The sequence below is a fragment of the Pelecanus crispus genome, chromosome 5, assembly GCF_030463565.1.
Source record: "Pelecanus crispus isolate bPelCri1 chromosome 5, bPelCri1.pri, whole genome shotgun sequence".
Classification (NCBI taxonomy): Eukaryota; Metazoa; Chordata; class Aves; order Pelecaniformes; family Pelecanidae; genus Pelecanus; species Pelecanus crispus.
In genome coordinates, this window is record NC_134647.1 from 69,165,741 (window position 1) to 69,190,643 (window position 24,903).

The 24,903-nt window shown below is 41.1% G+C and overlaps 1 protein-coding gene across 1 annotated transcript in view; it reads left to right on the top strand.

The window, feature by feature from the left end:
- Window positions 1-24,903, top strand: part of AGBL4 (AGBL carboxypeptidase 4) — a 970,183-nt gene that overhangs the window by 733,661 nt on the left and 211,619 nt on the right. Inside the window, exon 8 of the mRNA XM_075711223.1 lies at window positions 22,057-22,146. Coding sequence (XP_075567338.1) covers window positions 22,057-22,146 — 90 coding nt within the window. The remainder of the gene's footprint in view (window positions 1-22,056; window positions 22,147-24,903) is intronic.

Here is a 24,903-nt window from a genome sequence, read left to right on the forward strand (position 1 = left end):
GCATTTACCTGAGCTGCCCAGGTTGGAGACTCCAGGCTCACTTTGCAGTGAGTGCAAGGAGACTGGAAGCTGCAGAGGGTGCCCGATCCCACTAAGACCTGCTTTGCCCTCTGGAGGTAGTTAACTCATTACTTAAATACTTAAAGCCAGGTGGCATGAATCCTTGTTGAATGCCAGGGTACAAGGTGCCCGACTCCTCCTTTATCATCTAAATAGAGGGATTCAAAAAGGACAGAGGTTTTCTGAGTATCTTCTGGGATCTGTTCCTGCCTAATCTCTTTCCTGCAGCCTCAGGACTTCCTTTGTCAGACTTTCCTCCCCTGTATTTTTCCAGGGAGCCAGAATAACTCTCCATTCCTCTGCCTGAGGCTGTAAGTGACCTTTTTTCCATGTAACATTTGTTGTTAGTGCTGGCAAAGGGGCTCTCACATCAGCTTGGCTCTGTGCTGTTTGACTGCTGGGACCGATGTACAAACCTCACCATTGTCAGCACACTAAAGATATCCAAGGTTTCTACCTGTAAAAGTCACGCTGAATGGGAGAGGATAGTTCTCCTTTGCATTTAAGATCTTGAGGCACTATGCCTGACCCAGATATGGTTATGGGTTGCTCAGTCATCCATTGAAACATCTTTGCTTTTCTTCAGGGAACAGTTGTGTTGTGCTTTTCAGTGGTCACGTCAGGTTAGTTGATGCTGTGCTGGCATTCCTGCAGCTCATACCTGCTGCAGAAGTAGCATCCCTACTGAGACTGTCACTGTTTCATTTTGGCTGCTGCTATTTCTCACTGAACTTGGTGGTGCTTTGGGTTTTCCAAGGACAGGTTCTTCCTCTCCTAGTCCTTGATAATTAGGAGTCTGGAATAATAGATGCTTATTTTGTCTCTCTTCTTTACTATTTGCATCCTGCATTTGTTGAGCTTCAGTTAAACTCTCTCTCCATCCACAAATAACTGAGTGAAACCTCCCCTCTAGAAACCTTTGACCTTGTCTCTACAAAGAGATCTTGCATTACTCTGAACAAGGCTGTTCAAAACCAGGCTATTTCACTGCTTTCCTTTTGTTAAGAACTTGATTTTTTTTTCCCCCATCATGCAGAAGCAAATAGTTTTCTTTTCTTTTCTCATCTTGTCTTTTTTTTTTCTCTTTCCTTGTCTGAAACTGAAGTGGAAAAGAGGAGTGGAAGAGCCATAAGAAGTGTAAAGAAAATGACAGACTGCTCTGTGTCACTAACTCTGCAGAACAGGTCACCGGTCAGAGACATTAGCCTCTTATTGCCTATGCTCAGTGTTTCGTATTTTTTATTTGTCTTTACTGTTATTTACCTGATGTAGAGACATGCATTTTTCTGACAATCACCAGCCAATAATTCCACATTTGTCAAAGAGAAAATGAGATAATCATTGTGTGGCCTGGTATTACTGGAAGGGCAGATTAGATTTGCTCAAAAACGGTGGCATTTTATGGTTACTTTTATGCTGTGTAAATAGAGGAAGAGACAGATTGAAGAGATTACTTTACAAAAAATTCCATTTCAAGTCACTGGGGAAGCAGGTAACCTTCAGATCTCAGCTTTGCATAAGAATGCAGTGGAAGAGAGGGGATTTCTATTAACACTGCCAGCTTCTTCAAAAAAAATATACTGTCTTCCACTCTACATCAACCTTCCTCCCTGCCTGTTTTCTTCTTTCCACCCACCTTGTCCCCCTGGCAATGCCATTAGAGATGAGCCAGTGACTCAGGGCAGTTCCTTAGCTGAGTGAGGCAAGTAGTCATAGTTCCATTGGCTTCAATGGAGCAGTAGCAATTTATGCTGGCTCAAGGATGGTCCCTCGTGGTTTGAACCTGACCCAGTGGGGTTTTTTTCTACAGTACTGGGATTTTTGTTTGGTTCTCTGTAGTGACAGAGATCGCTTGTAAAGTTTTCACCTGTATCTAAAGTTTGAGGCTGTTCATGACTAGGGTATTAATGTTTTTCAGAATGGTTCTGAATCAAACATTGGGTAAATTGGTTTGGGTAGAGAGTGAGTCTGGCTTCTGATAGAAAAATCTATGGATGTTTTAAAATAAACACATAAAAAAAAAAGGAAGCCTGGTTGTCAAAATTTGGGAGGGAATGGCTGGGGAGGGATCTCTTTCTGTGTACCATGTGCTTTTATTTATTCCATAGGTATTCAATAGTGATGATTGCTGGAGACAAAGCAGGAGGCTAGATGGACCTTTGTCTTATCCAGTCCATGTGTCACCAAATCAGATTTTTATTCTTCTGTTTATGCTTAGATTGTGGAAGAATGGAAATATTCTGCCAGTTTTGTGACAGCATTTGTGACACAAGGATTGTGTTTCTAATGCAGAGCATAACCCAGGCCATGTCTTATTTCTTTAGTGAGAAGCCAGAACCACCACTGTAAAAGTGCTCTGATAATATTGATTGATTTAATGCAAACCCAAAAAAGTTCTCTTGTGACTATTTACATACTTTTGAGTGACAGTTGAGTAAAAATAGGAACTTCTGGATGCTTGTTAATCCAAACATCAAACTGTCTTTGCACTTGAGCTGTCCACCTGCATGGGACTATTTCAAGAGCAATAAATAAAATCAGATCATGGTCTATCACGCTTGTCTGTACCCACCACAAAAAATAAATTGGGGGAGTTAGGGTAAAATAGTTGTGTGTACAGTGTGTACCTATCAAAATATCCAACAAACAAGTTCATTTTAGTAAAAAAAAAGATTCAAGGATGATCTTTTCCATCACTGTTTTAATTAGGTTTAAATAAAAATTATTTTTATGCACAGGAGCCACAGATAGAACATTTGCTTCTCCAAATACCTCAGGTGATTGCCCATATTCCCCAGATTTGTCATATTTCACTTATTTCTGCTAAGCTTTTTGACCTTCTGAAATGAGCCACCAGTTTCTTTGACACCAATCATATACCTGGTACAGGAAGCTATATCAATTCCCAGTTGCAGTTTGGGCTTACCTTATTTATGTCACAGAAACTTCTAGTAGTGAGATACTCTGCTGTGCTGGCTAGCCTATAAGCACACAGGGGAATCATGGACCTATTGAAGTCAATGGCAGAATTATCTTTCTGTCCACAATTTCATGCCTCGGGAGAAATAGTACTCGCCTGAATGGCATGAGACTGTAAAGCGGCAAGGTGGGCAGCTAAACATGGGAAAGGGAACTGAAAGGTCAAAGCAGGCTATCGTTTGGGCTGTGGTGAAGCTCTGGGGCCAAAGGCCTGTTGAAACCTACATGAGCTCCACCAGCCAGTTATGAGGAACTAGTTTTTCATCACAGTCCTTTGGAACTCTATCTTTCCTTTTGCCAAGGTTGTCTCAGTTCAGAAACAGGAGGTGACCCTTTTCCTTGTTTGTGATGGCATCTGGGTGCCCTGTTATCTACACCTCCTTACATAAACAACCCCTCTGTAAAGTTAGCTGTCCAAATATGAGATAAGTAGTGGATCTCATGAGAAGTCAGGTATTTATTTCTGGACTACCCTCTTCTGCTGCCACAGTATTTTTTCATATAATTCCTTGGCCCAGCTGTTGTTGTAGTAGGTAACTTATAGTAAGTTTTGCATTGCTGTAACTCAGTGATCTGTTTGGTTGCTAAGTAAAAAATAGCTGCTTTTTTTTTTTTTTTAAATTGAGGAAATTTAACTTTGTGTAAGCTCTACACACTAATAGAGCAACTGCTGTAACTTATGTCTGCTGTTGAGCTTGTCAACCTGGTGGCGTCCTGTTGAGACGCCTCCTGGTGTCAAGTGCAGCCTCTTTCTCAATATGAAAAGGAATTTATATTTGTAGTCAATATTCATACAATAAGACATGGGTGATCCACAAGTAAAACAAAAGTTTTTATTCCCACAAAAGCAGTACTGTGAGAATTACTATGAAGGGAATCCGATATCACATAATTCAGTCTATCTCATCACAGGAGCCAACGGGTGCAATTCTGCCCAAATTGATGGAGTGGCTTTCATTTACCCCAACAGTGAATTTGTTACCTACCCAGCCAGACCTAATACTTTTTGACGTGAATAGATGAGAGGATCAGTCCATTAATGCAGAAGATTTAGTAGCTATTTGGTGAGTTTTTGCCATCTTTGACATTTCAGAATGGTGCTTAATGATGCAGCAGTTTAGCATAAACAACCTGACTGCATGGGGACATTTCTTTTCCTTTCTTTCTGCTGCCTTCTCCAGGCTTGGCATTCTCAGTGTGTATGTGACTTGGGACAGTAGGGTCCCTTTTCAAGTGCACCTACAGGCTCTACCACAGCTGTTAAGCTTTCTTTGTGAAGTAGAAGTTCTACAAGGGTACAGGTTAGTCAGTTTTTCGGAGCTTAAAATAATCCCATTTCCCTGGTTCCTCAGAAGATGTTGTGTTTAAAAAAAAATAAATAAAATAAAAAAATTACACACTTTAATAGAAATACTTTTCCTTCATTAAATTAAATCTCTAAAGCCCAATAGCATTTTCAGTGCTTATATGAAAATGCCAGTGGGGATTTAAGATTAAAAGCAGTATTTTTGTACAAGTCAATGAAGATCTCAATAGGAAAGAACACTCTTCAAATATAAATTCCTCCAGTATCGAGAAAGACAGATTTTTCTACTTAGGTCCTTGATAATACTTCTCCCAGCCTTGTTATGAAATTCTGCTTTCACATATCTGATGTAAGGCTGTTACACATTAGCTCTCCATTTAATGAAATCTTATTAATGGTACCTTTTTTATTATAGAGATATGCCAAGCTACTCAGAATTAATTCATGTTTAGCAGTAAACATGAGGTGCTGTGACCCATTTGTATGCAGCTCAGGTTCTTTTTTACTATAAAAAAAAAAAAAAAGGATTAAATGGCATATTAAAAATAAAAGCAAAATATATCCATTGTTTACTTATATTGGTATCATCTGGACATACATTACCATGAAAGGCCACTACACATGTGTGACCCACAGCTAGAGGAGTAGGAAAGAAATATATTAAACCCCAAATTCTCAAGAAATGTTTGTTTGTGTTGGTTTTTTTTTCCTCCCTTTTCTGATGTTTCCTATCCATGCAAGCAAAACAACCCAACAACTTGAGGTCTGCATTTTTGTAGATAAAATACTGAGTGATCAAGGTGCAGATTTTGGGAAAATGCTTTCCAAATTGTTTCCCAATTAAGAGAAGAAACAGGCATAAGTTGTTCTTAGTAATAAAGGCATGCAGATGTAAAGTTTTTTTTTTCCCATTCAAGGATCTCAAAGCAATGTATAAAACCAGATAATCATTGCTAGTATTATTAAAATGGAGGAAAATAAATCAAGAGTTGTGAAAATAGATGTCCAGAAAAGTAGTGTGGGTAGGTACAGTCTCTGTGCCAATTTTGAAGGCATCTGATTTGCTGCTTACAAGAATCATCAGCCCTTCAGTAGTCATCTGTGCTCGTAGAAAAAGCAAAGAATAAGATTTAGAAAACCAGCCAACTCAAGGCACCCAAGTAGAGTGTGCTGAAGAACAGACCTTGAATTCTGTCCATATCTTAAATTCATTTGTTTTGTTGGCACTGAGAAGGCGCTCTTACTCTGGATTCTCTCCTAGAGTTAGACAGGCAAGTTGAGGATGACTGGGAAAAGAGAAACAGTATTTTGACACAACCCCTGTAATTTCAGGCTTTCCAAACTGTGTGTTCTAAATTTGAACCTTCAGAGAGGGCACAACCTCAGGCTTTGTGGATGGGAAGAGGCTCTTATTTCTTCATGCTGAAGCTACTTTTCTTTGTCACCAAAGTCAATGTTCTGTGGGTTAGCTGTTGAGCGAGAGCAATCATGATCCTGTAATCTACCATTCAGGGTGTCAATGTGGAAGGAGGAAAAACAGTATTATGGTTCATGTGCATTTTAATGCTACATATTTATACTTTAAAAAAAAAAAAAAAATCCTGCAATATAACGTGTTTAGGGTACTGCTGGAAGTGCAAATGTAGTTTTGGATGTCTTCAGGCTGAGAAGGGGTTTTGCCTGGGGACTTCCCACATGCTGATAAGTCTGCTGAACCTGTAAGTATTGAACAAATCAGGGACTGTTGCCACTGCTTTTTTACCACTGTGTTTTTGTGGTGCTCTTCCATTACGTACAACTTGGAAATGCCTGCTAAAACTAGTGGGAGAGGCAGAGGCACGTGGATTTCTGGGGGACTTGACAAAAGGGAGAACTCTAGTTGCCTACAAATACTGACATCTCCTGAACTAGGTGAACAGCTGAACGCAGGTTTTGAAGATCTAAACTATGGACTTAAATGGGATTTAGGCTACTTTAGTTTCTAAACCTGTTTGTGGATTTATTCTTGAGTGTCTTTTGAAAGGTTACTCGTCAGTTCAGTGGAAGAGCAACAAAAAGAACAGAGTTTTGACTTCTAACCTCATATTCAGACAGTACTACATCATGTGTTTGATAGAGGACAGTGACCTTCAAAAAGTTTTCCATCATTTTAGAAGCTTTCTCAAAATCAGGACAGCGGTCTGGGCTCAGCCTTGACAACTTCTGAAAAGTCTCTCCAGGGTTCAGTCCTAAATGCCACCAATGTGGACATGTCTGATTTGAAAGCTTAAATTCTGCAATGATGAGAAAATCTGCTTGAACTTAATAGCATGGAAGCTTTGGTTTTCCTTCTCTGCATTGGAAATGTGCAGGACTGCATTACACCAGCACTCTGGAAACAAAACTGCTTAAATCCACTCTGACTTTTGCATGTTGTCTGTATGGTAATAATTGTGGCTAATGGGAAGAGAGCTTCTACAATTATTATAATCAATAGATCAGGAATGCAAAGATAAAGTAAATTAGGAGTAATCTGCTCTCTGTTTCTTCTAAATCAGTTCATAAACTGAGAAGTCATTTATTGCAAGTGCTGACCAACTTTTCATTCAAATCAAGCTTTTGTGTCATTTACTGGTAAGGCCAGCAGGGTTAAGTCCATCAGTTGCTGTTGTTTTTCCACTTGTCTGGAGTATATCTATTAATCTTTCTTTCATCTGAAACAGCTCAAAATCTCCTCAATGTTTTTGACTGGAGAGCAGTATGGTTGGGTAATACGGCTTCCATCAGAGATGTGGGTCAGACCAAGCAGGGACAGTCCCTACAGCCTGGTGGGGACAGGGAGGTGTGGGGAGATGCAGTACAGATGTTTTGCTGGCAGTTATGCCAATGATTTAGTAGCCTGTGTTGGGTGAGCTGTTTAACCCATCTTTGCTTCAAGTATTCATCACTTGAATGGGCTTGAAATTGCTTTTCTCTTACTGACAAAGTGCTGCTTGAAAAATACCTGTGCTATAGCCTGAGGGGTATTTTGAAGGGATTATCAACTGCTGTGCAATTGGGGGACACTTAGCACAAACAGGGATGTATGTGGTCATGTTGTGTTCACTGTTTTTTTTTAACTCCATGAGGAACCCCAAGGTTGACTGTTTGCTCTGAAGTCTGCCTTTGATAAAGGGAAGCAGTGTTGGATTCCAGCTCCACTGAAGGTCATTAGCATTCTCCTGCTGTATTACATGCAGATTTTTCTGGCTCACAAGAATAGCATTACATGGAGTATGCATCCTATATCAGTAAAAGAAATGCATGCATGCAGAGATATAGCTAGGGTTTATAGGTTTATTAGAAGACATATAAACAGTCCTCTCCTGCACTTCCTCTGTCCTTATTTCCTGCTGACATTCCCCCTGGCTGTGTTTTCCCTTCCTCACCCTTATGTACTTTCAACAGATTGGGGTGAGAAGGGTTGTTTTTACTTTAAATAACTTAAAATCAACAGCATAGTCTTTGATCTATCACCACCCTGTATTGGCTGACCCTTGAGTGCACTGAGAGTCTTTGGGGGTAAATATAAGTTCAGTTCTCTAGCCTTGGCTCAGGAATTCAAATGCTAGGTGGAGAAATTCCTTATAGTGAGGGGATGTGGATACAGCCCTCTTTCAAATAGGAAGTGCTGAGCAGCCAAAATTTTATCAAATGACATAGGCATGCATGTTGAAATTTCCCCTATATTTGTTCAGAACTTCTGTACCATGAATGATGCAGGAAGATACAGGTGGGCAGGGAAATTACTTAAAGGTCATTGAAGTGATTTTTTCTTGCACCTTTTTCCATTTTTGTATGTCTCATAGAGTCTGCAAAGCATATGCAGCTGGCACCTTTGATAGTGCTGGATGGATAAACATATCACAAATGAATTGCAAGTGGCAAAGTTCTAGGCTTTATGCTTCTTTTGGCATTGAGTAGCTTCTTGAGTTCAAGCCACTTAATTAAAGACCAGTCAACAATGTGTCAAAGCTGATGGAAGTAATGACACCATCTCAGGCTGTGGCATCCCTCTGTGATGTCAGCTGCTGTCTGAATTTTTTTCTCCTCTTAATTTTTTTTTTGGTAAATATCCCCATTGTGCACACTGACTCACACTTTGTATTAATGAGAAATGTAAGACTTTAAAAAAACAATTGCACTGTAGCCTCATTACTATGAAAAATCCATTACGTGGAAGTAATTTGTCAAAGCCAACTGTTTAGTTGCTGTAATTTACATATTTATCAAGTTTGATTGGAATGTAATGACTTTGACTTTCTTCATTTTTTTAACCTTTCTAACCCTCTTTCCATGAAAAGGGTGGGGTTTTTTTTCTTATGGGAAAGGGCAAAACGTAATTAAATTTCAGTCACTAATAAATATATGTATTAATGTTCGAAATAATGTCAATTTTTTTTTTTAATGTTGGAAATGAGTTGCACTTCCATGTTTTTGCCTGGAAACTGACGTGGGATCTTATCAATCCATGAAGTTTTTGTCTCCTCCAAGGCAGCTGGCTGGCAAAGAACAGACAGCACACACTGTAAATGAGATAATGAGTGTCAGGATATGCAGTTAATATTGGATCTCCATAATTCTTATAGTTGAAGGATCAGACATGCATGGGTTTCCAGCATAATCACATGATTTATTACGCATGATTACTTCCATTTGCATCTGATGCTGGGAGGTTTGTGACAGAGCACCAAACTAGAAGCATTATATTCCCTTGAATACAGGGCTGGAGACCCAGGAGGCTGCTGAGGACATGGATCCACACAAGCATCTTACATCCCAGTGAGCTGTTACAAGACAGATAGGCGGAGGTGACAAAAGCTTGCAGCAGCAGCTGATACTGGGAGTTGTTAAAGCTAAGCAATGTGGCACTGCTTGTTTGCAACTGGCCTCAAGTGAAGAAATCTCTTCCCCCTGCTATGGAAAAGACTAGAAAATGTGATACAGTGGCTGCAAGAATGACAGGTGAAGAGCAGAATGCCAGCTCTCATCTGAGCATTGAAACTTTCTCTATAAAAAGATCGTAAGGACATCAGAATTGAGCAGATCTGTGCTGTGCCTGTGTGTAAGGGTTCATCTGAAGGGGTCAGTTAGTTCCTCTGGAATATCCTACAGCCTGAGCAAAAGCTAAAACAATGCATACAAAATTAAGGCATTTTAAAAAAATATAAACACCAAGGGAAAAGGCAAGTGAGAAATAGATTGAAATTCAGCAAAAGAAATTGCTGGCTGAATACCAAGAAAAATATCCTCAGCGTGAGACAATGGAATAGTTTTCCACAGGACCTGGGTGCTGGCCAGGTGAGGATGGTCTAGATGAACTACAGGGTCCTTGCCAGATCAAATGTGAAAGGGAATACAGATATTTTAGTGAGTAACTTTGAGAGGCAGTGAATACAAGCAGCAGGTGGCCAGCCACAAATATAATTTTTTGTCACATAGGTTGTCTGCTACAGAAGCTGTGGCATCCAGTTTGTCAGCCCCTTTTCTGTCCTCTGCTGCTTCACAGCATCTCCCACTTGACATTCCTATCTTTGACGTGTCCCATCCTTTAAATAAATGATGACTGAGAGTGATCCCCTTGAGCTTCATCTTGGAGCATGTTTTTATTAATTTATTTCTTGCTGTGCTAGATTTCTCCCCCTCCACTTTTAAAGGCTCCTTTGACTTTAATTAAAATTCTCCATAGGCTTATTGCCTTGAGAGAATGAGTGTGCGTGTGTGTATAAATTGGTTTTAACAGTTTGCTGTCTAGATATGGTTTACAAAGCTCACACGGCCTTCCAGTGTGCGTGTATGCAGTCAACAAAATGTGTTTTCACATACGCACCACGCTATATTGGTTGACTGCACCTCTGAAATTTATTGCTAACTAATGACAGGACAAAAAGGACAATTAGGATTGGTAGACATTTATGTGCATGTGAAGTTAATGTGGTGCTTACAGAGATCTTAGAGAAGAATCACATCTGTGAGAGGAACTGTTCTTAGTTTGATGTAAGGCAGGGAGGAGACAGATGCGTCAGGTTGGTTAGAGTGGGAGAAGGTTTTATGTGTGCAGGTGGAATTTAAACATCTTTGTGATAATTGTTTTTGCAACAGAGGGAAAAATGTCATAAGCAGCATCTGAGTAAGAATGGCAGCTTACTTAATACTTGGCCCTTAATGAGGACGGAAAGTGCCCTACCTCTGGGCATGCACCTCACCATTTTCTTTTGAAGGAAAGGACGAGGGTGTCCAGGACTTTCTCCTGCCAGATGGCAAGATATGTGGTATGGGTCGAATATTCTTAGCACACTTCTGTCTGAGTTCATGTCTGTGACACTTGCTGGTATTGGAGTCATAGTCAAGAGTGGAATACATACACCTAAGCAAAGCTGATTTAGGAGTGTTGAGACTCCTCCCAAGCCACAGACTCCCTGACATCACATCCCTGTGTTTAAAAACTGTGAAGAATCAATGAACAAAACTGGGGGCCTGGCAGTGTGTCCAAGAGAGGTCACCCCACTTCTTTTTTAAAAGGGGACACTTTCCACCCACCCCATCTTTGCCATTCCCCTTACAGTAAGAACCACCTGTTTCTCATCCTGATTTGAAAACAATGTCTAATATTACAGTAAAGAAGTATTTGCTTCCAGCTGGTTTAGGGACATGTGTGAGTGTTTCAGCCCTGAGGGTAGTCTGCGTCCCCTGTCTCACTAAGGTATTTCAAAGTTTGAATTTGGTGTGTAAGAACCTCTACCGAGCATCTTCATTTTTGGTGCTGCATGTTCAGGTCTGAATTCTGATTTTGGGCAAGCTGTGAATGTGAAGAGAGGCTATTCACTGGTGTCTTTTTCTTGTCTTGTGGGCTCAAGCTTCTCTCTGAAGAGTGTGTTGGCACTTCCTGGAGAGGTCAGTGTCACGTTCTGAGGAGCGCTGCTCTTCATGAATCTCATTTCAGCAGGCTGCTTTTTATTGACCGCTAGCTCAGCTACCGAAGAACACACTGTCATAGTTCAGTAAAGACCAAAACCTCTTGCAGAACACCTTGCACATCCTGCCTGGGATCACTGCTTTCAAGCCAGGTCTTGTACACTGAAGGCTTTATTCTGCTTAACCCTGTCAGTCCCTCTCCTTCTTCCCAGGAAGGGTCCAATGCAGAAAAAAAAAAAAAAAGAAAAATAATCATCTCCTGTGTCCCGTAATTGAGCATGGGGTGTCCCCACTTCTTTATAATTAGTGTTTTGGGAAGAAAAAGAGAGAAGGGTTCATGTTGTTCAAGTCAGTGTCTAAAAGGTGGAATACAGGAGATGAATCCAGTGACAGTGTTGGTTGTATTGCTTCACTGCTCCCCCAGATCTGAGCCTTTAGCCCAGCTTACCAAAGCCTTGGTTGCTTTTCACTTTTTTTCCCTCCCAGAATGAGACCTGGCCCTAGAACAAGATACTTGAGTAAGTATCTATCCAGCTTTGTCAACCATTTCATGACTCTCCATCTTTCTTCACTTCTGCTCCTGTTGCGCTTTTTACCTGTTTTTTAAGTGAAGAATATGAGGCATAGCCCTAGTGAATAGAGTTTTTCCAGTTACAGTTTCCCAGAAACATCTTTCCTGATTTCTGCATGTTGTCTTGCAGCTTGTTCTTTCCCCGTTATTTTATCCATTGGCCTTGAGAAGTTAGAGATGCTGGACTGGAGGATTCTGGCATTGCATCTCATGGCAGCTATAGATGTCCTTTTCAGCACTCCCTTTCTTGGAAGGATCCATGATGAGTACAAGGATATGGATCTGCATCTCAGAGAAACTAGAAGAGTTTTGAGTATAGCTGTACTAGGATTCTCAGTTCTGTTCTGAAGTGCATATGGTTTTCCTCAATTTTTATATGGGAAAACCTAAGCACTGAAGTTAATCACAGGCAAATCCACAGCAAAAACGGAAAGAACAGAACAAAGGTGTCCTGGCTGCTCCTGTAGCTGCTGGACTACTCTGTGAGTGGTTGGTAATTCCCTATTTGTTATCTTGGCTGAAATTTTGACATAAATTATTCTCTTATCTTTCAGCCCATGCATACTTGTAGCAAACAAACATAGCCTTAGCAGTCTCCACTGGAGAGAGCTGATAGAGAGTTGCTTTATAACAGGCCCTAGCAATATCTTTTGAATCTCTAGATTTTAAATACAAACTGAAAAGATACCCATGTAACTGTGGTATTGCAGGTAGAAATGTGTTGCATCTGAGTATTTTATTTCTATCCCTTTGTATAAAGTGGAGGCTACTGGGATGGTGAGCATTTCTAGGGGGATCATAGCTGTGAAAAGAGAGAGCAAGATAGGTACCAGTTAGTATCGATTCCTTCCCTAAAGATGAGGCCCACTTCCTTTGTGGCTGCAGGCAGCTCCTTAGTGTTTCTACCTTCTCTTCACTGACATGGGGTTGTGGAGCTCAGTTAAGAGAACCCCATGGAAAGGCTGAAGATCTTTATTATTGTCACTGGTGGTAACTGGAGAAGTGCTGCTACATACATAAGCTACTGCATTTCTATCTGGTGTAAAAATTCTAGAGAGATAAATAGGGTGTGTTATGGTTTATTCAGTTTGTAATTTAATGTCAGTTTGTAATTTAATGTCAACTATTGCAAGAAAAAAATGAGATGAGTACTGTAGATAAGAGTTCATGTATTCAGATACAGATGGGTGAGTTCTGACTCTATGAAATTTAAGGAGATAAGACACTGAAGTAAAATGAAGACTTTTAGCAAATCATGGTTAGAATGTTTTTGGCTTGGTGGTTTTTTTTCTTTTCCCTGCAGGTAAACTTTACTTTCTTGTTCTATATCATCTGAAGGACACATGCATTTTCTGGGATTTTGGGAATGATTTCTGGGGTTCTGGGATTAGACATCAAATTTAACAAGATGATATATAGCTTTGAGGAGACACATTTGATGTACCACTTAGCCTTCCCATAATTTACTGCCTGCATCTGGTCTCTGGAGGGCAAGGGGTTTATCTACACTCCAACCTGACTTTATAAATAGCAAAGCAGGAGAGGGAAAAAGAAAGCAAGCTGGGGACCTGCCTGCTAAACTGTTATGATATGACCGTGATGCAGGTAGGTGACATTAAATGCTACTGTCTGCATCCTTAATTGTGAGTTGTCATCATCTTGGCCATTTGAGGATGATAATGTGCTGTTCATATTCCAGATTTCTATTCTTATTTATAGGGCTGTATATTCCAATGTTCAAAAGCATATGTATAATTTAAAAACAAAACCTCAGTTTTTTGGGGAGTGTTTTTTTTATTGGAGATGAGGAGGGAGGAAAGATGTGTGTACCTTAACTGGTTTTGTATGCAGTTAATTTTCCTTCTCAGAAGTGTAGCGAGCTGCCGGTATCAGAAAGCCCAAATGGAAAGTGGTTGCTTCCAAGATGTAATGAAGATTAAAAACAAACACTTGGGGCTGGGAGGTAAGGGGGATCTTGCTCTCTAGTCGTTTGCCATTTCTGATTTTGCAAATATCTCTGCAGTGTCATTTGATTTATGCTTCAGCATAATTTTACCAGGAGATATTTCTGGCCTTTTGCTTTACAGTCAGATCCCTTTGCTGGGCTATTAGGTTGAAAATGCAGTCAAGTATTAACATCGAAACTGTTTATATAACCTCCTACAGAATGGAACCCCTCCAAAATACTCTGCAACTGAGGGAGGGGAGGGGATGAAAAACAAGAGCTGGGTAGAAATAGTGCCTGCTCTGGGATTTAAATAGGTCAACTAATTTCAATAAATAGGAGTTAGGCTGTTGATATATGCCCATCTACTTAAACTGTCATCAAAGTTCACTTAGCTGCATTCCAGCAGAGATTGTTGGCTGTTAAAGAGACGCAAAAGGCATTGTTACAGAGGACTTAGAGGGAAGAGGAAGGAAGAACAAAGAAATAGGCAAGGAGATCATACAAGTATTATACTTTCAGATTTCTGGTGGCACTGACAAGTGTTGATAACTCTTTCAGCAGCTACCTTCAGAACACAGAGTCCCACTTTCCTACCCTGCCCCTGTGTTTGTCCCTATAGGATGCTCGCACATGGCGTAAGTCTAAATGTTCCTTTTTTCCCTTTTCTGCTGGAATATATTTAATTTGCTTTGAACAAGAGCAAACTCAAATCCCAGGGCCTCTGAATAAGGGGGAGTTATGGAGGGGGAATACAATGAATATCTTAATCCTGTGTCACCCTGTCTTTGAGACACTGTGCTACATTAAATTGATTTTGCAAATGAAAGCTAAAAGCTAAGCAAAAGCCACCAATCTATTTTGCCTAAAGATGATTTTAGTGCTCTTTATGCTCCCTTAAATGACAAACCAATTTGTTACCTGCCTACATAAACATTTGCCTATATTAGCACCAGAAATGTTTTATTTTTATTAGCCCAAACTTTATCTTTTTATGAAGACACAGGGGCCCAATAAAATTAGTGTGCAAATATAATACCCAATTTGCATTTTTCCATGGTCAGCAGAAAAGCTGAGCAAAATCAATTTGATATTAGGTCAGCATATACATCAATAAAGCATACGCACACACAGGACCATTGTAATAGTCCCTGTAATTTCTGTGCTGCCAGAGTAAAGAGATTAAATAATATTAAATGCTCCAAAATAGCTTTGCTTTTAAGAGGAATGTAAAAAGAAAGAGAGACTTTGGCATAAAATGGGCAATAAAGCATAATAGTTGCACAATCTCCAACTTCAAAACATTGTGACGAGCTCAGAGGCAGGCTTCCTGCTAAACGGCCCCAATTCAGCAAAGCTCTTATGCCAACACTTACATTTAAGCACATTTTTAAACACAATAGAAGTCCGTCAAACAAATCACACGCTTAAGCACCTGACAGAGTCTGGGCCAGAACCTGAATGAAAATCCAGAACTTGAGAGGTTTAGATCCAATTTTGAGTATTTCATGCAGGACCATTGCTGGGTAGAAGGTCCATGCACAGGTGAGGCTTTGCTAAACAAAACCCTCTGTGCTCCAGATGGGACTATGCAAACATGTTGGTAGGTGAGGTGAGTCAATGAGCAATGAGGACACCCTGTAGCAGTGCTCCCCCTGCGCAGACCCGACCTTCCAATGGATTCTGCATGGAAGCCAAGATACTGCTGCCTTCCTTTCCATGTAAAAGTACATAGGAATAGGTGTCTGACTTTCAAAAACTGTAGTCTAGCCTCTGCTCATCTCTGATACAAATGGCACCACTTTTACCTTCTGTGCCACTTAGTTTCTTTGTACTGCTCAGGCCAACTATAAGAAGGCAAGAAAGAAACGCTTGAGTTTATAGGATCTCACAAGGTCCAGTGGGATTTGGTAGTGACCAAAATGGTGTTCTTTTGTACTCAATGTTGCACTCTTACCTGAAATGACATTTGTGACCAGAAAGAACAAAAATAAATGGAATTAGGTGCTAATCTGGTCTCTTAGGAAAAGCCAGAGTACAGTAAATGCTGCTTGGATTTGATTTGCTAGAGCAGGTTAATGTGGTAGAGACTAGGCAGTCAGGACAGCAACAACATCAGTGTTCGCTGCAGACTCAGATGTTACAGTTCTGTTGGACACAGACAAGCCGAGACAGCACAGTGAAGTGCAATGCAATAGAGTTCTTTTGATTTCCACTGTGGAGTCTTTAACTCCCAGGGTTTTGAATATAAAATGCTGGCAACAGCCCACCCCATATTGCAAAATACGTGAGAGAGGAAGAGAATAGGGAATTTATTTGCAATGGATACACGCATATTTTGTGAAAATATATGTGGGTATTTAAATCAAATGATTTTTTGGGCATGTTTTTAGGGTGGTGGATTTCCATTTCTTCTGATTACAGCTGTCTGGTCTTCTACAGATGGGGTGAAATGTGGGAGGGGAGAAAGGCAAGCTTTTCCTAGTGCCTTGCCCCAACATTGAAGTCCTCTGCAAAGGAGTAGAATTCACTTCTAAGTTCTCCTGATGGTTGCCCTTTAAAGGCTTTCCGAAGTAGACTTCTAGGGTCAGACTTGCTCTTCCTTTGTATTCCATCAGCCTTAGTACTAATTTGTGAACTTACATCATTACCATACCATGGCTACAAGACTTAAAGAAACCACAAATATGCAATCTCTCTGCAGTCTGTTTCTGGTCTGACATGGTAGCAGGAAAGATCCTGGATGTTGAACAAAGTTCTACCTCAGTCCTGTTACAGCACTTCATTTTGGTAGTGCAAATGGGATTCCATAACTTTAATATTTCTGCATGAAATTTCTAGATACTTATTATTAAGCTACTACACACAAATACTATCGTTTTCATGTTTTTATAGTAGCATAAAAATGAAAATTGAATTAAAATGGCTAAGTCAATTTACTGCCTTCCCATGAATGTTTAGATTTTGATTGGTCTTTTTTTGATGGAAAATGTTTTCTCTGGGACATTGTTTTAGTTGCACTAGTGTAATACATAACCAAGAGTGGAAATCGTTTTTTCCTGGGTGAGAGCTGGGAGAGTGTTGCCAGTGGGATTGCTTTAAGTGGTTGGCTTGTACGTCCTATAGCATTAGAGGCAAAGGAACACGAGTTGAGGGCCAAACAATGCAAGTTATATTCAGAGTGAGAGATTTGAGTTGCTTGCTTGCAGCTAACTGGGTTTCTTTTCAGTATGACATTTGCTTGCTGTGTATCACCATTGTGGTAGCTTTAGAGCCAGTATAGATTTTAAAGTTAGTGTTGTTTATTCTGACTAGCACCTTAGATCTTCACCACTTTGCCCAAGGGAATTCTCCTCTGCAGCAGAGCGACAGGATGGTTGTGGGTGAGTAGAAGGCTATGAGGGCGTAACATGTAGTGGCAGATTGTTTAGGTCCCAGTTGGATTCTTAAGTTGAGGCAAATATTATCAATAATGATGGTAGTAGTAGCCTTCAGAAGGAAAAGAAAATGTTTAGTTCAAGCTTCAATACTTTCTGGAAGAAAAAACAAAAAATACATAATTCCAGAAATCTATACATTTCTTCCCTTGGGAAACTTTTTCATCAAATAGTTTTGTTTCTAAGATTCACTGGTATGGCAGTTGGAAGGGTAGAAGGGGTACCACAACAGACTATTTCTCTGCATTTCCACAACTGGCAAAGTTGTGGCTAAATGGAGCATGCCTTTCTGTCATTTTGCTTAAGTGCTTTTGGCATCTACTGAGCAAAGCTATACACTTCTAATCTTTTTAATTTTGATTGATCTTTTCAATCATGAAGTAGAAAATAGGATGCATTTTCAATGTAACATTTAAATTAAAATATGAAACGGCATTTTGTAGTTGTATCCGTTAATTGGTTTGGTGGGTTAACTTCGACCAGCTGACAGCCAGCCACCCAGCTGCTCCCTCTTCTACAGGACAGGGAGAAAATAAGATGAAAAGGCTTGTGGGTCAAGATAAAGACAGGGATATCAATTACCAATTACCATCATGGGCAAAGCAGACTGGACTTGGGGGAAAATTAATTTAATTTATTGCAAAGTAAAATAGAGTTATATAGTGAGAATGAGACAGAAAAATTAAAATAACACATTTCCCCCTCCCCCCCATTTTCCCAGGACCAATTTCACTCCCAACCTGTGCAGTGTCTGTCAGGCTCCGCGCTCTGCCCCCCACCCCTTGCCCAGTGCCAGGAATGTGGTCAGCCTGGAACAGTTCCTCTCTTCCTCTCTGCTGCGGCTTCTTCCTCACACTTTCCCCTGCTCCAGCCTGGGCCCTTCCTGTGGCCCCTCAGGAGAATCTGGTCCAGCATGGGCTCCTCCATAGGCTGCAGTGTGGGTATTACCTCCAGCCTGGTCTCTCCGCAGGGGAGTCTCTGGCCCAGCGGCTGGAGCACGCACTCCCCTCCTTCTCCTCGCCGTGTGAGCACCAGGGCATTTCTCACTTTTTTTCCTCTCACTCCTCTGCCTGCGTGGCCTTTTTGCCCTGCCTTAAAAGCGCTTTCGAGGAGGCGCCCCCACCTTCGCTGAGGGGCCGGGCTGTGCCCTGTGGTGGGGCCGTTGCGGAGCCGGCTGGAACTGGCTGGAGCCGGCTGGAACTGGCTGGAGCCGGCTGGAACTGGCTGGAGCCGTCCGTGCCCGGCGCGAGGCAGCGCGCAGCGCTGCAGCCCCCGCTGCCCGCACCTGGGCGCACGGACACCCACTGCAACTGGTAAAGAAAAAAGAACACAAAACTTCTTTCCATCATGATTACTGTAGCCTGATCATAGTTGTCCTTTCTTTCACCCTTTCATTTTTAGGCTGTATATAAAACCACAGAGAGAGAAGACAGCACTGTTGCTGTTTGGACTTAGGGGAGTGTTTGGAGGTGTGTGGTGTACACACATGCCATTCCTTTTGTCACAGGGTGTTGCGGAGACCAAGACAAGCGTGTGAGGCTGAATATATGATCTCCAAGACCACCCATGGGATGTCTGTATGGATGCGTTATGATGTGCTGGTGCTGGGTTAGGGTTCAGGCTGGGAGCCCAGCCTGTAAATAATGCGTGCCCTGCACCAGCTGGGTTCAAAGTCCCCATCTCAAACTCTTATGTGTTACAGTATTAAGTATGAACTAGTCTTTGGTTCATATTGGAAGCCCTTGGTGCACCTTGTCCCATAGTCTGGCTAATGGGCATCAATGTTGCCTCATGGAATTACAGAATCATAGAACCGTTTAGGTTGGAAAAGACCTTGAAGATCATCAAGTCCAACCATTAACGTAACACTACCAAGTCCACCACTAAACCAATTAAGGGTAGAGAAGTAGTTAATTTCATGTTTCCTGGCTTGGTGGCTGGATTATTTTTTAATGAAAGTAAAACAAGAATAGAATCATTAAGGTTGGAAAGGACCTCTAAGATCATCAGTCCAACCGTCAACCCAACACCACCATGCCTACTAAACCATGTCCTGAATTGCCACGTCTACACGTTTTTTGAACACCTCCAGGGATGGTGACTCTACCACCTCCCTGGGCAGCCTTTTATGTGTCCCCATTTTACCAGCATTTTCAGAGTAGCTGAACTGTGATTAAAGAGGGCCTGCAGAACTGAAAGCTCGTCTGCCAGTTTAGTTTCTTCCCATATGTTCACAGAGCCTTGTACTTAGGCAGGGACTTTACTCACCAAATCAACTTTTACCAGATTCACCCACATTTAGAAGACTACTGAATTTTCTAGACTTTCCAAGCTGCATTAAAGATACATGATTTTCTAAAATGTTAACAGAAACATTTCTTAAATGTTTGTTTGCTCGTGCAGATGCACACATTCTGAAATCCAAACACTGAAAATGAAAATTACTCTTTTAAAAAAAAGTTAATGGTCACATTATTCCATCCAGCCCAAATACCAGAAAGAAATACACACGTGCAGACACACATGCCACATGTTTCATTGTTTCTGTATGGACAATGCAGGATATTGCTTAAAGAAAAAAAATTATAAAGGTATTGTTGGGCTTAGCAAACTTGGAGAAAACGTCTGCTGCATGATGGACAGCCAGCTGTGCCTGTGCTCATTTTGAGCACTGCATGTCTAGGAGGCTGGGTACTATGGAAAGGTCTGTACATTGCAAGGTTGTGCAGCAAACTCACACTTTGCAGCAAATGTACTGGGATAGAAAGTGAGTGAGGCATTGGGGATTGTAAGCCAAGGCAGAGTGAAGTTGCTTGGCACCACATGCAGGGTGGTAATTTGGTGCTCTTCCATCCCCTAAGGAAGCAGGCAAGGGAGGTCCTGGTTTGCACCCAGTGCCACATCTCCCATTGACTCCAAGCAGCTTTGCACTGAGCCCTAAATTGGGAAAGTTCTCTTCAGTTCCAGAGGAGAATGAACTGACTAATGATTTTAATAACTGTTACAAAGTGTAAAGCATAAATAACAAAAATATTGTAATTAAAACCAAACAAAAACAAACCCACAAACCCCCTCAAAACTAGTCCTCTGTCCAAAAGATTTCCTAACCAAGGAGCTGTTCCAGCTCCAAACAGTAACAGTCATTGTGAGCATCACTTCTGTGCTGAGCCACTGTCCCTTTAATGTAATGCTGTTTTTTCAAGAGAGGAGGAAAACTCCTCTCCTCTTGCAAAAGTGATCCCAGCCTTCTCCTTTTGCTCGTTAAAGTTGGTTTGCTGATTTATCTCCTTCCTCCCACACTACTTAATGTTAATGCAAATGATGTTGGGTGGTCATCAACTTTTAGCTGATGGTGTTGTGTTCCTTTTTGCTGCCTCCCACTTTTCTTCTGCAGACAGAATTGACCCCACCAGCTGCTATGTTTGTCAGAGACATTCTTTCTTATATTTCTTTGCCTCTGGGGCTCAAAAACACCAGAGAGTGGTGAAGCTGGAGTATGAAAGAACAAACGAATGGTTGAGTTACAGGGTGAGCAGCTGTAGGACATTTAGAGAGTCTAAGGAAATAAAAAAGGAGCCTGCTGAGATTGTCTCCTGAGAACAACAAAAAATATATCGATTATTCCTGTGGTGCTGTTAGGTGTGATTTACCATCAGGGAAACTGAGCGTTTCTAAGAATTCAGGAAATTAAAAAAATAACTCAGGTATGGTCTTGAGGACTCCCAAACGTCTTTGAAATTAAAAGTCTATGTTTGGGTATATATGTAATGCATCTACATAATTAAAAAAAAAAAAAAAGTCTTGGATTTAGTTTGCAGTCTCCTTTCAGTGTGTAAACTTTTTATTTAAAAACAAAGATTTAAACTGTCTCTAGCAATTGGATCCTGCTGTGTTTAGTATTACTCCTGCTGTGTGTGTTCAGATCTAGATAAGATATCTAACTGAAGTCCTGACCTCTTATGGTCTTTAAGATTCCCAGAACCCATTTTGAAAGAGTGTAATTTTTATTTCCTGTTTATTAAATGCCGTCACTGCACAGAGAAAACATCCTGCTTGACCCATGCAGTTTACAGCTGAAGCAAGTGTCCAAAGTAGTGTGGTTTCAATACTGGGGGATTAACCCATGTTAAGTTCAGTGTAGTTGCAATATAAGTCTCCCTTCCACCTGTCTGTAATTTGAAGGGTACTAGGCACATTTTCATGCCCTCACTGGAGAAGGCTGCTGAATTTAAGCCTGGTCTCTTTTCCATACTCTTGTTGTTTTTGAACATCTCTTTTAGTCAGAGCAGAAGCAGTCCCAAATAGTTAAGAGATTTAAAAAAAAAAAAAAAAAAATCCCCAAATTCCCCAGAGCAAGGCCTGATAAATGTCATTTGTTAGCACTTTACCCTTGCTTGACAGTGTTAAGGCTTGCATCAAGTGTAATGCAGGGTGCAATTGGCTTTACGTTGTGAATGGATCCCTACTGTTGTTCTTGTCACCCCAGGGGGACATTTATCACAAGTGAGAGAGCAATTACAGTGCAGTTAAACTCACTGTAGTAAATCTTGGATTTTAAAAAGAGAGCTAACTTTGTTGTTGCAGGTTTGGCTGCATGTCACTAGTTTTGCAGCCCTTGTGCAGTCTGCTATATGGCCTGGTATGGAGACCCAGTGACGCTGCCTCCTTTAATTATAGATTGTGCTTATTTATAATGTATGACCAAATTTAATAAAAGGATATGCTTTAATATTAATGGCCCTTTGTGTCCTACATATGGGACCCAGTTTAAGGATCTTTATCTCTCTTTTTTCCTCCTATCCCCTGCTACTGTCTTCTGCTGCAGTGAACCTGCGTCCAGGGGCTGAACAGAAAGTGGTGTTCATCACTGCACGAGTCCACCCTGGGGAAACACCATCTTCCTTTGTGTGCCAAGGTGAGTGTCTGCATGAAGATGGCAGATCTGATGAGATCTGATTTCCTAACAGTGCAGGTATTGGGTTTGCATAGCTTTGGTTCTGATAGAAGGCTGAGTTCACACAACAGTTTTTTCCACAGTGAGGATATTAGCAGAAGCTCTTACCTCTACCTGGCTGCCTGTCTTCCTGAAGGCAGTAGGAATAGATTACCTGTGAGTCTTGTGAACATTTGCTGAACTTGGTCAGAATTGGACAGTGGGCTCTGAAGCTATTCAGGAAGAATTGACAGTCACACTCATACATATGCAATATGATCGTGTAAGGCTCTTTTTCTTAGGAAAACAGGCTGGAAAAGCTCTGGGATTGGTTCTCTGGTAAGTGCTTATGTTTTCTTGCTGTCTACTATCTTCAGATTCTTTTCCACCACAAAACAATGACCCTAGTCCTCCAGTTTAATTCTAAGAGGCCTCTATTTGTATGAAGCTGCCGCTCTGAGGAGCACAGCTCCCAGTGGCTGACAGCTATTCCCTGCACAAAGCATTCCAGCTAAAGATAGCAAGCAAATTGCCCAGTTTGTATTTATTAAGAGTTGTAAATCTCAGGCCTGCGGGTACAAATAAATAAATAATCCTGGTATGTGTTCATATAAGTTCATTGTATAGGTCTGAAATATTGTACTTATGGTATGTGACTTTCTGCGGTGGTAAATTGTTGATGGTATAAAGCAACGTAACTTCCCTGAAGCCAAGGCAACACGCTAATTTACTACATCAGCTTGGATCTGGCACTGCCTAGCCAACGAGTTGCATCAATCAAGCATATGCAGAGTTATTATGCTGGCTGCTTGTAATGCCGCAGATTGGTTTGTGACTGGCCCTGTTGGTACCTAAAGGCCTCAGTGGGAAAGGTCTGGCACGGTTTCATGGTCTTCTCTGTGTGCTCCTCATCCTGGCAAGGTCCTGTATCTGGCATCTCTCTAAGGCAAAAGGTCAACAGCTGTCACTTCTGCTGTCCTAGCCTGATGGGCTAACAGGGCACTAGGCCTCTTCCTGCTGGCCCATGGAGTAGCAAAGGTAAACCCCTTCCTTTAATAAAATGGTGATTCAGACTGAGAGCAGGAAATCTCAGTGAGTTTCCCATCCTCTGTGGTGGCATAGTCAATGCAGGGCATTATAGTACACATGATGTTTGTTAATGAATATGGATTTTTAATTGGATGCTTTGATTCTGTTTGTGGCTTCTGGCGTAGCCCTGTGAAATGAAGGCTGAGGCATGCTGCTGAGGTGGTACTTTGTAAATGATGTTATTTTATTTTGATAATGGAGAGTTTATTCAAAAGGGAAAAAAAAAAAATAGGAATGTGAAAAAGCAGGTGGCACACTTAGCCTGATGAAACAAATGGATGGAAGTCATGCTCTGATTGTCTCAGAGAAACTTCATGTTTTGTAGGAAAAATTAAAACAAAAAGAGAGGTGGGAAAATAAGAAAAAGGAAAAAGGAGGGGTCAGTCTTGGAGAAGCACATCAGAAACTTGCTGTGACTGCAGTTATAATGCACGCTTGACTCGCTTGGAAATGCACGGATCTGAAGGCACTGAACTCCGCTGTGCATTGAGCCATTCTGCCCAGTGCAGATGAAGCTGCCTTGTGTGTATAATTAGTGTCAAGATAAGTAGAAATGGCAAACATTTCAAGGCCATTGCTATGTTGTTTCTAGCATTGCCAAATGTGAAATTGGGTGCTTGCTCCATCTTTGGAAACTTTTGTGTGGGAGGGTCAAAAGAAGGGATAAAAAGGATCCTTTTGGCAGTCAGGTGAGGGCACAATGAAGAATTTTATTTCTGGAGTCTTGGGAAACATTTTGGCAGAGTCAGGTGTTGCAGATTCAATATCCAAATGCCAGCCCCGTGCATATGGAGCTTGTCAGGATTTTTTTTTTTTTTTTTTTTTTTGGTAGAGATATTTCTTGAATGTTTGATTATGCTCACCACCTGAAGTATTAAGATATGGAAGCTAATCCCAAAGATTCCCCAGGTGCAAGCAGCATCTCATATATGGCAGAGCAGAATTGTGACTGCTGAGGCCTGGAGAATCAGCCCAAAGGGGAATAGATAATGAGTTACAAGCTTACTTTTTTTATTCTTCATTTTTTCTTGAGTTTCATTCAGTTCAGGCTCTGTCTTCCTCTTTAAAGCTCTAAGCTCATAACTAACTCCTTACTCATTTTTCTACCTGTCTTTGAGCTAACCAAGTCTCTTCCTGCCGTCTTTGGCCTGTTTTCTGCTAAGGATATATAGCTATGTGTAGTCCAAACACCAGCTTCCTGGGGCCTGACAGAAGCTCCCTATTACATCTTCAATTTTTTGATTAGGCGAGATACCCTGATGAGAAACAAGTTACCTAGCCTTGATACATCAGGATATACTTGGTCCTGTCTATTGGTCCTTTGTCCTTCACTTTACCCATAGATTAAATCTAAGCAAGGATCTTTGTGTTCCTGTGGGAAAAGACCATAAGGTGTCTCCCCGTTCAGAGCTGTATTGTTTCTGTGTCATTCCATTATGAAGAATCCACTGAAAACTGAATTTTGGATACAAATACCCCATATTCCTGCAGAGGTACAAGTATTGTAAACTTGGATACACACCTCTGTCTCCTTAGAGCTGTGGAGTGCTTGCAGCAGTAGCCAGACCTCCCTAGAATCATTAGGCACCTCATCCAGCAGTTAAAAACTAAGTGTTATAATATTTCACACATGGTGCAGCTGCTGAGCTG